The following is a 13545-nucleotide window of genomic DNA, read 5'->3' as shown; positions in this document are numbered from 1 at the left end:
AAGCAAAGTATAAATAATTCAAAGGCATTAAAATACATTTCTTTTATAAGCACCTTTATATCCCTCTTTCCTTAAGTCTGATTAGATTTCCACCATAATTAAAAACAAGGTTTTTTAAACAAGAGGACAATACAAATCTCAATCTGATCCATAGTGCTTTTCTAACAACCTTAAAAACCATGAGAAGTGAGTGGATTATTTCTAAGGGATAAAAAGTTCAATTTATCACCAATGACATCAATTTCTGCTTATCAACTTAAAAAAAATAAATGGGTTATAAATTAATGGGAATTAATAAAAAGTATGATACGATAACTTTTTTTTTTTTTTTTTGCGATACGCGGGCCTCTCACTGTTGTGGCCTCTCCCATTGCGGAGCACAGGCTCCGGATGCGCAGGCTCAACGGCCATGGCTCACGGGCCCAGCCGCTCCGCGGCATGTGGGATCTTCCCGGACCGGGGCACGAACCCGTGTCCCCTGCATTGGCAGGCGGATTCTCAACCACTGCACCACCAGGGAAGCCCTCGATAACTATTTTAAGGTAAATTTTAAAGATATATTAGGAATAAAAAAAATAAGCACTGTGTTCGCGTTGACAGCACATATACTAAAATTGGAACAATACAGAGATTAGCATGGCCCCTGCGCAAGGATGACACGCAAATTCGTGAAGCATTCCATATTTTTTTTTTAATTATTTCATTTATTTATTTATTTATTTATTTATGGCTGTGTTGGGTCTTCGTTTCTGTGCGAGGGCTTTCTCTAGTTGTGGCAAGTGGGGGCCACTCTTCATCGTGGTGCGCAGGCCTCTCACTATCGCGGCCTCTCTTATTGCGGAGCACAGGCTCCAGACGCGCAGGCTCAGTAATTGTGGCTCACGGGCCTAGTTGCTCCGCGGCATGTGGGCTCTTCCCAGACCAGGGCTCGAACCCGTGTCCCCTGCATTGGCAGGCAGATTCTCAACCACTGCGCCACCAGGGAAGCCCCATCCATATTTTTACCTAAGTGTCCATCAACAGACGAATGGATAAAGAAGATGTGGCACATATATACAATGGAATATTACTCAGCCATAAAAAGAAACGAAATTGAGTAATTTGTAGTGAGGTGAATGGACCTAGAGTCTGTCATACAGAGTAAAGTCAGTCAGAAAGAAAAACAAATACCATATGCTAACACATATATATGGCATCTAAAAAACAAATGGTTCTGAAGAACCTAGGGGCAGGACAGGAATAAAGATGCAGATGTAGAGAATGGACTTGAGGACATGAGGAGGGGGAAGGGTAAGCTGGGACAAAGTGAGAGAGTGGCATGGACATATATACACTACCAAATGTAAAACAGATAGCTGGTGGGAAGCAGCCGCGTAGCACAGGGAGATCAGCTCGGTGCTTTGTGACCACCTAGAGGGGTGGGATAGGGAGGGTGGGAGGGAGACGCAAGAGGGAGGAGATATGGAGATATATGTATACGTATAGCTGATTCCCTTTGTTATAAAGCAGAAACTAACACAAATTGTAAAGCAGTTATACTCCAATAAAGATGTTTAAAAAAACACACACATAAGCACCGCCACTGCATAAACGTGGATACTTAAAAAGGATGTAGCATGAAACAACGAGCAATCTACATAGAAGGTCATTTGGTTCAGAACATATACCATTCTGTTGCATATTTACAGGCAGAAATCCTAATGCTACCATTGCAACACAAATGCATTCTATTAGTCACAGGCAGGAAGAGTAAAAAAAAGTCACTGTAAATACCAGGAAGACATTTCAGAAGTACACATTCTATTAGCCAGGCATCAGATCAGATATTATAAAGTTCCCGTGTGGCTGACCCACAAAGGAAGAGGTTAAATAAAAGGGAGGAGAGTCCATTTCTGGCACCAGTTTGGTAATAATAATTTAAACAAAAGAATGCATTAGAATAACCACAAGTCAAATGTAACAACTGTCAGAGGTCCACAGGAACAGCTTCTAGAAGGCAACATAATATTCCTTTGAGATTAGTTAGTGAAAAGGCTTTACTGAATTATTTTTTGAGACCTCATATGCAATTTTCCTTTAAAAATAATTTTGTTGGGCTTCCCTGGTGGCGCAGTGGTTGAGAGTCCGCCTGCCGATGCAGGGCACACGGGTTCGTGCCCCGGTCCAGGAGGATCCCACATGCCGCGGAGCGGCTGGGCCCGTGAGCCATGGCCGCTGAGCCTGCGCGTCCGGAGCCTGTGCTCCGCAACGGGAGAGGCCACAACAGTGAGAGGCCCACGTACCGCAAAAAAAAACAAAAACAAAAAAACAAAAAAAACCCACTTTGTTACAATTTTAATAATATAATAACTTAATTGACACATTAAAGCCTTCTTTACTATGTTTTCAAAAATAGCAATATTAAGAATGCCTTACGGGGACTTCCTTGGTGATCCAGTGGTAAAGAATCCGCCTTCCAATGCAGGGGACGTGGGTTCCATCCCTGGTCAAAGAACTAGGATTCCCACATGCCGTGGGGCAACTAAGCCCACATGCCACAAACTACAGAGCCCACGCGCTCTGGAGCCCATGTGCCACCACTAGAGAGAGAAAACCCACACGCTACAACTAGAGAGAAGCCCACGCGCCACAACGAAGGGCCTGCGTGCCACAGCTAAGACCCAACACAGCCATAAATAAATAAACAAACAAACAAAAAACGAACAAACAAATAATAAAACTCTATTCCCTTGGCAAGATTCTAAAAAAACAAAGAATGCCTTACAGGTGTGCTTTCACATTTACTACTTCAATTATGAAATACTTCCTACATGGTTCATTTTCCCAAGGTTTCAGGAAACTCATAACGATAATAGTAACTAACACTTATTGAACACCTACTATTGCCAAGACCCATGCTAAATGATTTTCCCATTTAATCCCTCCTAAAAATCCTATTTAGGAGGTTTTACTGTCTCATTTTAAACCTAAGAAAGCTCAGAGTAATAAGTGGCAGAGTAAAGATTCCAACTCTGATATGTCTTGTATAAGAATCATTAACTAATATTTAACACAGGTTATTCCATCTCAAACTGGATATTTTGTCACAGTACAGAAATTCATAAATGCATATTTAGGGAATTCTTGTTTGACTTTAGGAAAATAATACTACATTTATCCTACACTGCTAAATAAACAACTAACTGGAAAGACTATAAATAACAGTTAAGGATCATGCTAAGGATAAGCACCATGCAAATGGTCAATCATGAAGCACATACAGTTTTGTTTACCATAAGGCCTCCAGTGTTTAACTCAGTGCCAGGCACAGTCAACAATAAATATTAATTGACTGAATGAATGAACATAATAAGAATATTTCCACATACCCCTTTACTGGCCCTAGAAACAAATGTGCCAATTATCCATAATTTAAAAAAATAAGTCTGCACAGCATTTACCCAGTCTGCTGTTGTTCTAGTAGCCACTCCCATAAATAAAAACCTTGAATGTTGGGCTTCCCTGGTGGCGCAGTGGTTGAGAGTCTGCCTGCCGATGCAGGGGACACGGGTTCGTGCCCCGGTCCAGGAAGATCCCACATGCCGCAGAGCGGCTGGGCCTCTGAGCCATGGCCGCTGAGCCTGCGCGTCCGGAGCCTGTGCTCCGCAACGGGAGAGGCCACAGCAGTGGGAGGCCCGCGTACCACAAAAAAAAAAAAAAAAACCTTGACTGTTAAGCTTAGACCACAACTCTAATACACTGTAAGAAAATCATTCTCTCTCTACGCATCCAACTGAAGATTCTTTTGCAATGTAACTTTCACAGACTGCTTTTTTTTTTTTAACACAGGTGGTGTACCTACCAAAACTTACTCTTCTCCCAAAGAGCAGAAATAAAAACCTTATTTCCTTTCTTCTTCCTCAGAATTTCATCTAAATCAAACCACCACATGGAAATAATCACTTCCAGAGAGCAAGATTTACGTAAATAACAAGTATTAGAAAGAAGAGAAAGAAAATATCATTTATGAGATCTTATGCACACTTCATGGAGGAAACACCGTGCTGGTAAACCTGGACTGTTTGTTTCCCAGGTTACTGCCTCTCTCGACATTATCTTCTAGCCCTAGCACTGAAATAATCACTGAAGGATCTGAAATTCTACAGCTAAGCACTATGGAATCATCAATTTGTTACTAACTCACAAATTCCTGTGCAGAAATTTAGCTTAAAGACAAAAAATAAGGCCAAATTAAGGGGTGACAGTTGAGAACGCAGACGGCTCTATTCAAATTTATGAATGATTTACTCCTAGGGTGGCAGGACTTAATGCAAATGCACGTAGAGGAAACTGTCAGCTGCACTGTGGTTCAACCAATAGAAGCACAGCTCCATCTTGGCTGTGCACTAGACTGCATTACAAACAGACGGATACCATCGCTTCAACTGCAGCCTTTCAGACAAGAGGTAGGTTATACGATCTTTTCATTTAATAATACATGTCCTTATGATACAATATAAATATTTTACCATAAAAACGAAGCAGAAAGCTTTTTTCCTACTAAAGACCCAAAAAAATGTATTCATTTCATTGTTTGGTAGGATTTTATTATGAAAATATGAAGACTATCTTTGCTATTTGATAAGCACCCTTACCATCTGTGCCTTAACAGAAAATCATTACATTTCCTACGAACCTAATCTATATCCAGACCTTAGAGTAAGCCATATGCATGTGATGCTAAGAGGTTACTTGCAAATTTCATTTTCTCCGAGCTATTTCATTTCAGCGGTTTGGTTTGTCTTAACAAAGGATTTTTCTTAAAGAAAAATCTAGACTAAAAGCAAATCCGGGACTAAAGCTTTCTGATTATATGTGCAAATTTAAAGCAGTTATTTATAAGAAAGTTTGCTGTATTTTAAGGAATATGAGAAAATAATTCAAAATTTTATTTGACTTTGAGTGTAGATGCAGAGAATGCCAATAAATTATCACATTGTGATTTTTATATAAAAATAAAAGGACCATAAAGGTACCATTACGTAGGCTGCATTATACTGTAACCAAAGAGACCATTTATAGAGCTTTAGACTTTCATACATTTTCATTAAAATAATTCCCTACAGTCAAATTTTAAAGTCTCTATCACTATAACATACAAATCATGCTATTAAATAAAAACCTTCTTAAGCAGTGTTTCTTTTTTTATATGCCACAAAAATATACATTTATCACAGTATTTCTATATAATGTTAAAGTTATTCTTAAACCGAACTTAAAATAAATACACAGTAAGTCGTTTTGATAAACTAAATTTTAAAATAAAAATATGCTCTAAGAAGAATTGGTTATGGGAGGAAGGAGGGTACCTTTCAAGGTAATAAGATTACTTTCATAGCTAACAGCAATCATTCATGCCTACTAAAAATTACTATTCAACTGCTGACCGAATTTCTAATTCTACAATATTAAAGCATGAAAAAATAATTATTTAGTAAATGCTAGAGTTCCAGGATATTACCTATATATACTGACCTAAAGATCCAACTTCTGTCCTTTTCTTTGCTGGTAATCTATTTTAAATTTTAAAGGGTTTTTTTTTTCGTAATTTTTATTCCTTCTGTTTCTTAACCAGTGTTCTGCTAGCATGAGCAAAGTATCCCTTACAAAGCCCAAAGGCTGCTGTAAGAAGATATTAGATCTCTCCAGGTTCAGTACAATGTGGTCAATTGCCTAGAAAACATTCCTGCTTGCTATACAAAGTATGGGAGCTCAAAAAAAGGTCTCAGATCAAATAAAAATAGCTTTGTCAAATAAAACAGTTAACTCATAACTCAAATTTCAGGTAAACTGTAGACAAAAACTCCTACCACCCACATTTTTTAAACATTATAATCAGCCTACATTTTACTGGCAATATATCTATAGTTAGTACAGATGGAGGCTCATTGTTCTTTAGCCAAACTAACTAAAGACATGGCCTAAGCCAGAGAGTTCCAGCATTGGGTGCGTTGTTCTACATATAAAGGCTATTACGATTAATTGATCATATTTCAAAGTGATATGCTTAAATGCACTAGAGAATTCAATTCAAGGCCTTTTTCCACAAATAGAGCAAAAGCATTATTTTATTCTGATCTGGCAATTCAAGGTTCCAGAACAGTTCCAAGTCCTATCCCTGTAAATATTTCACTAGGGCCTTTTATTTTTATTTTTTTTTTTTTATTTTTTTTTCCTTTTTGCGGTATGCGGGCCTCTCACTGTTGTGGCCTCTCCCGTTGCGGAGCACAGGCCCCGGATGCGCAGGCCCAGCGGCCATGGCTCACGGGCCCAGCCGCTCCGCGGCATATGGGATCCTCCCAGACCGGGGCACGAACCCGTATCCCCTGCATCGGCAGGCGGACTCTCAACCACTGCGCCACCAGGGAGGCCCTAGGGCCTTTTAAAATGGGAGGAAAAATAGATGATGGGAATAGAAAATAGAAAATAGAAATATTAGAAAATAATAATAAACTAAAAATTATATATATAAGAGACTGTTCCTACGTTTTACTGTTTGCTCTCACTTTTCGTAAGGCATGTTACAGCATTTGCTTCACATAAATTTACATTTTAATTTCAAAATTAGCCTCAAAATACAAGAAAATCCTAATGATAAATGTCTTTCTACGTATCTAATTATGTCTAATTCATCAAAGCAAGACTTAGATTTTATCCTAAACTTAACACACAAAATTATTAGAGCTCTACCGTACTCTGAAAGAATAAACCACATTAAATTTAAGGTGGAAAATGAATCTATATTACAGGATTTACTTTTTCCAGATATGCCCAGAAGCTAACTAAAAAGTGAATGTTTTGAGATGCTCATCAGTTTATCAACACACTCACAAATGGCAAACTGTCATCATTCACAACATAAACCTGACATGTATATATACTCTTTCTGAAAACTGCTTAGATGCTCCTAACTTACAAGTACCCTTGGAAATGGCACATACTGCTATCCAGTCACTATGGCAAGTATAATTATCATAAGCATATTTGTGTGTGGATAAAGTACACAGTCTAACCAAAGTCACAATTTACTAATCCTAATTTTTTAGAATTAATCCAAACACAATGGATTATTAAAAACCAAAGGCAAGGAAGACTTCTGGGTTTGAATAAATAATACCCTCAAATGGTTCAAAAACCAAAGGAATATAACAAGGTACGTCTTGACAAGTCTCACACACATCCCGGTCTCCCAACTCTACTCTCGAACCAACCCCACAAGTAATCATTGTTATTAATTTCTGTATATCCCCAAGATTTTTGTGCAGATACAAGCAACTAAAAATATATATGATTTCCCTTTTTCCCCTATACACTGTCCTGCACTTTGTTTACTTAACAACATATCCTAGAAATCTTTCCATGTCACTACAGTCACCCCATTCATGCTTAACATCCGAATGTGTGAGTATACTACATTAATTTAACCAGAAGAATAGTTCATTGATGGGTACAAGTTAACTTCAAAGTAAGTGAGTTTAGTTGTGTGTCTGTCTGCCTGCCCCGCTTCTTGCCTCCCCTTATCTCTCCCTTCCCATCTCTCCCCCTCCCTCCCTCTCGCTCTACTTTTTTAGGAGCAAGGGGACCTGAAAAATTTTTAAGCAGTTCACTTGTACCTCAAAAATAAATAGAATATAAAAGTTCCTTAAGCCAACTTTCTAATCATTCTAAAATTTTATTTTGATTACATTATTAGTCTTTACAATTTCTCCCCAGTCTTAAGAAGTCACCACAAATTTTAAAAGGCCTACTCATGGGACTTCCCTGGTGGCCCAGTAAAGAATCTGCCTTCCAATGCAGGGGACGCAGGTTCGATCCCTGGTTGGGGAACTAAGATCCCACATGCCGCGGGGCAACTAATCCCGCATGCCACAACTACTGAGCCCGCGCACCTCAACAAGAGAAAACCCAAACACCACAACTAGAGAGAAGCCCACGTGCCACAACAAAGACACGACACAGCCAAAAATAAAAATAACAATGAAATAAATATTAAAATAAATAAAAATAAAAAGGCCTGTTCATAATAAATTAAAATACAAAGTAATAAATTCAGTATAATTTCAACCAGGTATGAGTTATAGATTTATACAGCCAATGTCTAGGATAAAAGAAAAAAATTACAAGTTTGATATGTTACAGAGATAAGATTATAGGTGATGCATTTTTTTAATTAATTAATTTATTTATTATTTTTGGCTGTGTTGGGTCTTCGTTGCTGCGCACGGGCTTTCTCTATTTGCAGCGAGTGGGGGCTACTCTTTGTTGCAGTGTGGGGGCTTCTCACTGCGGTGGCTTCTCTTGTTGTGGAGCACGGGCTCTAGGCACACGGGCTTCAGTAGTTGTGGCACATGGGCTCTAGAGAGCAGGCTCAGTAGTTGTGGCACACAGGCTTAGTTGCTCTGCGGCATGTGGGATCTTCCCGGACCAGGGCTTGAACCCGTGTCCCCTGCACTGGCAGGCAGATTCTTAACCACTGCACCACCAGGGAAGCCCACAGGTGATGCTTTTAATTTTTATTTTAAATTGCTATAATGATATTTTTGATATCAATCATGAAAAAGCAGTTTAGATTAACGTTAATTAATAGGGTAGATAAATTTCAGAGGCATAATGTAGAAATTACCTCACTCTACTCTCTCCTCCCTCCCCTACCATTGTTTCCCCTGCAGTCAGTTCTAATGCCAGAGAAATCTTCAAAAGAAATTCCCAAATTTTAGAAAGGAATCAACCTGAAAGGCCTTAACAGAAAGTCTAAGGAATACTGTCATCAGTGCTGAAGAGGGCTAGGTTAGCCAAGGTAAAATTATTAGACAGACCCTCAAGCAATTCTTCCTGTTCTTTACCTACCCACATAAGTCGCACAATCCCCCATTTCACCAAGGTCCTAATCTTCTTCCTCTCCCTCTCCTCTATTAGCTCTGCTTTTTAAAAAGCACCTGAAACTCATTCACACTGAAGTAAAAATAATTGTAACAAAGTAAAAATAATTGTAAAAAAATAATTGTAACAATTGTTACCCCTCCCAGGAATGTCTGCATTTTAGCACTGCTAAAAATCCTAAAGGAGTTCCAAAGCTGAACATTTTTCAGGCATTTGTGTGTCTGTGCACATGCATTCATGACACTATCAGCAAGGCTGGATCAAAAAGGACTTAACTTTTGTCTCCGTTTGAGTTAGTTTCTATAGGTTACTTGACTATTTGTGTAAAAGGTGGTTAAGTTCAGAGGCAGCAACAACACAGAGGTGGAGGGGTAGCCTATCAGGACTCCATACTGCACAACCCCAATTTACACTGTATTCTACCTGAATGGCACCCACTCCACAACAAAACATGACTGGTGCTCCCCAGAGCTGTACAACGCAGCAGCCTGCTTTCTATAAGGGTGTGCTTGGAAGAGAAAAATTCAAAAGATAGAAGAGTAACTTTGAGGGCTTTCCCTGGTGGCGCAGCGGTTGAGAGTCCGTCTGCCGATGCAGGGGACACGGGTTCGTGCCCCGGTCCGGGAAGATCCCACATGCCGCGGACCGGCTGGGCCCGTGAGCCATGGCCGCTGAGCCTGTGTGTCCGGAGCCTGTGCTCCGCAACAGGAGAGGCCAAAACAGTAAGAGGCCCGCGTACCGAAAAAAAAAAAAAAAAAAAAAAAAGAGTAACTTTGAAAGGCTGGGTCTCTTGACATAGTTTGAAATACTGTAATGTAATGGGAAGTTACTCAAATACCTGTGTTCCAGACAATGCATTTTTGTATGTCCCAGAACAGAAGCAATTAATTCAATTACTGTCCATTAGTCTCTTGTCCCTCATTTCAAGATGAAAGGTGACCAAGCACCATAAATGGATTCTTAAATCCAACAAGAAAAAATGAATTTAAGCCTTTACTTTTGGCCTCAGATCATCAATTTAACCTTCAAAATATATGAAGGAAAAAAGGGAGGGACCAAGTCCATCCAAAGAAGTGAGATGATCCGCCACACAAATCAGATTTAAAGAAAAAAGAAAAAAAAACCTTAGAAAATATTAGTTTATTAACCCCAAAGTTTTAAAATTATACTTATAAAGGAAACAAATCTAAGGAATTATATTGTTATGTTTGGGGGTTTTAAGTCAGCTTTTAATCTTTTTTGGTGTGAAAATGATATTGTGGTTATATTTAAAGACAGAGTCCTCACCTTTTAAGAGATATATACTGAAATATTCCTAGATGAAGTGACATGATGTCTGGGATTTGCCTCAAAATAATCCAGGGAATGGAAGTGAGCAGAGATATAGACTGGCCAAGAATTGATCAATGAAGCTGTATTATAAGCACATGGGTGTTTATTGTACTCTTATACTTCTTTTTTTTTTTTTTCCACCTACTCTTATACTTCTGTACTACCTTGAAATTTTCTATAAATGAAACATACTCTCACACACAAGTTATCTCCAGCACTTAGAAAAGTATTTGTTGGGACCTCCCTGGTGGTCCAGCAGTTAAGACTCCACACTCCCAATGCAGGGGGCCCGGGTTCAATCCCTGGTCAGGGAACTAGATCCCACATGCTGCAACTAAGAGCCCACATGCCGCAACTAAAAGATCCCATGTGCTGCAACTAAAGATCCCACATGCCGCAACTAAAGACCCTGCATGCCACAACTAAAGATCCCGTGTACCCAACAAAAATCCCGCATGCTACAACTGAGACCCAGCACAGCCAAATAAATAAATAAATATTTTTAAAAAAAGGATTTGTTACACAGTAAGTAATCAATAAACATTTGTTTACAAGAATGAAAGTCTATTTACAACTATGTAGCAAAAAAATCACACAAAATAATTCATTTCTTTCATAAAAACAAGCACACAAACTGACAACAGTCGCTGAATTAGGGAAGTGGAACTATGGGGTATTTTCCTCTCATTTCAAAAGCTTCTTGGTATACAGAGGTATTTTATAATTTTTTCAAAAAGCCCGAGATATTTTTGGGGTTTTTGTTTATTTATTTTTGACTGGGTCAGGTCTTGGTTGCGGCACACGGGATCTTCACTGCGGCATGTGGGCTTCTCTCTAGTTGTGGTGTTCAGGCTTTCTCTCTCTAGTTGGGCACGCAGGCTCCAGAGCACGTGGGCTCTGCAGTTTGTGGCACGTGGGTTCTCTAGTTGAGGTGCGTGGGCTCAGTAGTTGAGACACGCAGGCTCAGTAGCCCTGTGGCATGTGGGAATCTTAGCTCCCCAACCAGAGATTGAACCCGCGTCGCCTGCATTGGAAGGTGGATTCTTTACCACTGGACCACCAGGGAAGTCCCCTTAAAAAGATGTTTTTGGGGCCTCCCTGGTGGCGCAGTGGTTGAGAGTCCGCCTGCCGATGCAGGGGATACGGGTTCGTGCCCCGGTCTGGGAGGATCCCATATGCCGCGGAGCGGCTGGGCCCGTGAGCCATGGCCGCTGAGCCTGTGCGTCCGGAGCCTGTGCTCCGCAACGGGAGAGGCCACAACAGTGAGAGGCCCGCGTACAGCAAAAAAAAAAAAAAAAGATGTTTTTGAATGATTAAGATAATAAAGTCATTTATTATTTTTAATACTATACTATCAGATCTTCAATCCTTACAGTCCCACTTAAGGCCCAACAAGTATCAAGTCAACAAGAGCAAAGCTTAATGCGAGAACAGTGAAACTTTAACTCACTGGCTAATTTTGTGAGATGGAATAATAATTTAATAATACATACCTTTGGGATGCTGAATTTGCCTGTTTTTTTTTTAATATTCCTGTCCATAGGTCATTTAGGTATTATGAAACATTTAAAACTATCATATACATAACCAAAAAGAATCCTAAGATTAAGGTCTCTTCATAGGCAACTTTAATCGAAAACTGTTTTATACTTATTCTGAAAACTGTCATTATTTGGCTTTTCTTTCTCTACTAATTTTCACTCAGCCATTATTTCCTGATTCAGATCACCTGTCCTGGAAGTTTAAAGGAGTGGAAATAGACAGAAATACACTGAACCAAGAAGGTGAGAAGGATGCACGAGGGCAATGGGAAAAGCTCTTCTGCGGACAGTTTTAAGAGCACAACTTTAAAATGCTAAGATTTTTTTTGTAGATAACAGCTCTCTGACCACTGCTTTAATCAAATTTTAAACCAATTCAGCTGCCTTTTTTTCCTCCCTCCATTAGCAGTTAATTTCTGTATATGAATCTTGATCATAAATATTTGTCTAACAAATGATATACATTAAAAAATACATAGTATGGATTACAGAGTACACTGCATAGATATCAAAAAAAATTCAAGAATACCATTCAGGCACTAATTCTGACAGAAAATAAGGAAGACTCATGCAGCCTATATAGATTTACTAACAAATCTTAGAAACTGACATTTGAATTGACCAATCTGTAGAGTTTGGTTACATATATTCATTTTCTACCTTTCTACAGATTCAAACGAGCGATATAAGAAGTGGAATCTCTAAGAATGGCCTCCCAGACCTCCAGCCTCTGGAATGAAACAACTACATCTGTTTATCAGTACCTTGGTTTTCAAGTTCAAAAAATTTACCCTTTCCATGATAACTGGAACACTGCCTGCTTTGTCATTCTGCTTTTATTTATATTTACAGTGGTATCTTTAGTGGTGTTGGCTTTCCTTTATGAAGTGCTTGACTGCTGCTGCTGTGTAAAAAACAAAACTGTGAAAGACTTGAAAAATGAACCGAACCCTCTTAGAAGTATGATGGACAACATCAGAAAACGTGAAACTGAAGTGGTCTAGTACTCTACATAAGATGAACAAAAGCTCTGAAAACAGCCGTCAGTTACTGAGAAAAAAAGAAAAATTTCGGAGGTCAACTGTTATTACAAAACTGACTATGAATAATTAGAAGATTTCTACTAGAAGGGAAAAACAAGTTAAATATGCACTTTGTGTGTGTATCGATTTCATTAAATATACAGTAAAACTTTCATAAATGTGAATAATTTACCAATTTATTTAAAATAACACTTCAAAAACTAGTTAAAAGATTCCTAGAACTCAATACTAGGCATTAAAAAGCAAACTGGAAACCAAAAGAAAGGCTTATGATCCCAAAATAACATACCTAAACAAACCATGTGAACTAAAAAACAGAGTACTATCCTTCATATATTTTGGTAATTAAAATGCTACTTAAAATACTTATCTAAATCCAAAGTAAAGTATTCCCACTTATACATTGTCCCTACTTACTAAGAAGCAATACTTTCTAGTTTATTGAAGACAACTTAAACATTTTTAAAGATTTAAGTTTTATGTAGGATTAGTGTAGAAAAAAAAGACTCAAAATACTCAGCAAGGTCACAAGGACACGTGCATAAACTTTTCATAAAACTGACCTATTGTTTAGTAAGAAATACATGGTATAAGATGAGCTGTTTTCAAACTAAAACTTCCTAGCATACCCCCCTAAATTGCATTTCTTGAGCTTGTTCTTTCACTATGCCCCTCGCATTCACACTCCCAAGGACTAAGATACCCAATGC

General features: G+C 38.8%; 2 protein-coding genes across 2 annotated transcripts in view; one reads left to right on the top strand and one right to left on the bottom strand.

The window, feature by feature from the left end:
- Positions 1-13545, bottom strand: part of GTF2E2 (general transcription factor IIE subunit 2) — a 70707-nt gene that overhangs the window by 47380 nt on the left and 9782 nt on the right. The gene's annotated exons all lie outside the window — the stretch shown is intronic.
- SMIM18 (small integral membrane protein 18) lies at positions 4409-12839 on the top strand. The gene is made up of 3 exons (XM_082608764.1): positions 4409-4445; positions 11957-12035; positions 12463-12839. The coding sequence occupies exon 3, from the start codon at positions 12500-12502 to the stop codon at positions 12794-12796; it is 297 nt and encodes a 98-aa protein (XP_082464890.1). The 5' UTR covers positions 4409-4445; positions 11957-12035; positions 12463-12499; the 3' UTR covers positions 12797-12839.

This window comes from Mesoplodon mirus, assembly GCF_964341445.2.
Source record: "Mesoplodon mirus genome assembly, chromosome: 20".
Classification (NCBI taxonomy): domain Eukaryota; kingdom Metazoa; phylum Chordata; class Mammalia; order Artiodactyla; family Ziphiidae; genus Mesoplodon; species Mesoplodon mirus.
This window is presented reverse-complemented; position numbering and strand designations above follow the sequence as displayed.

Excerpts from the sequence above, each read along its gene's own strand:
- SMIM18 (XM_082608764.1), top strand. The coding sequence starts at position 12,500 with ATGGCCTCCCAGACCTCCAGCCTCTGGAATGAAACAACTACATCTGTT.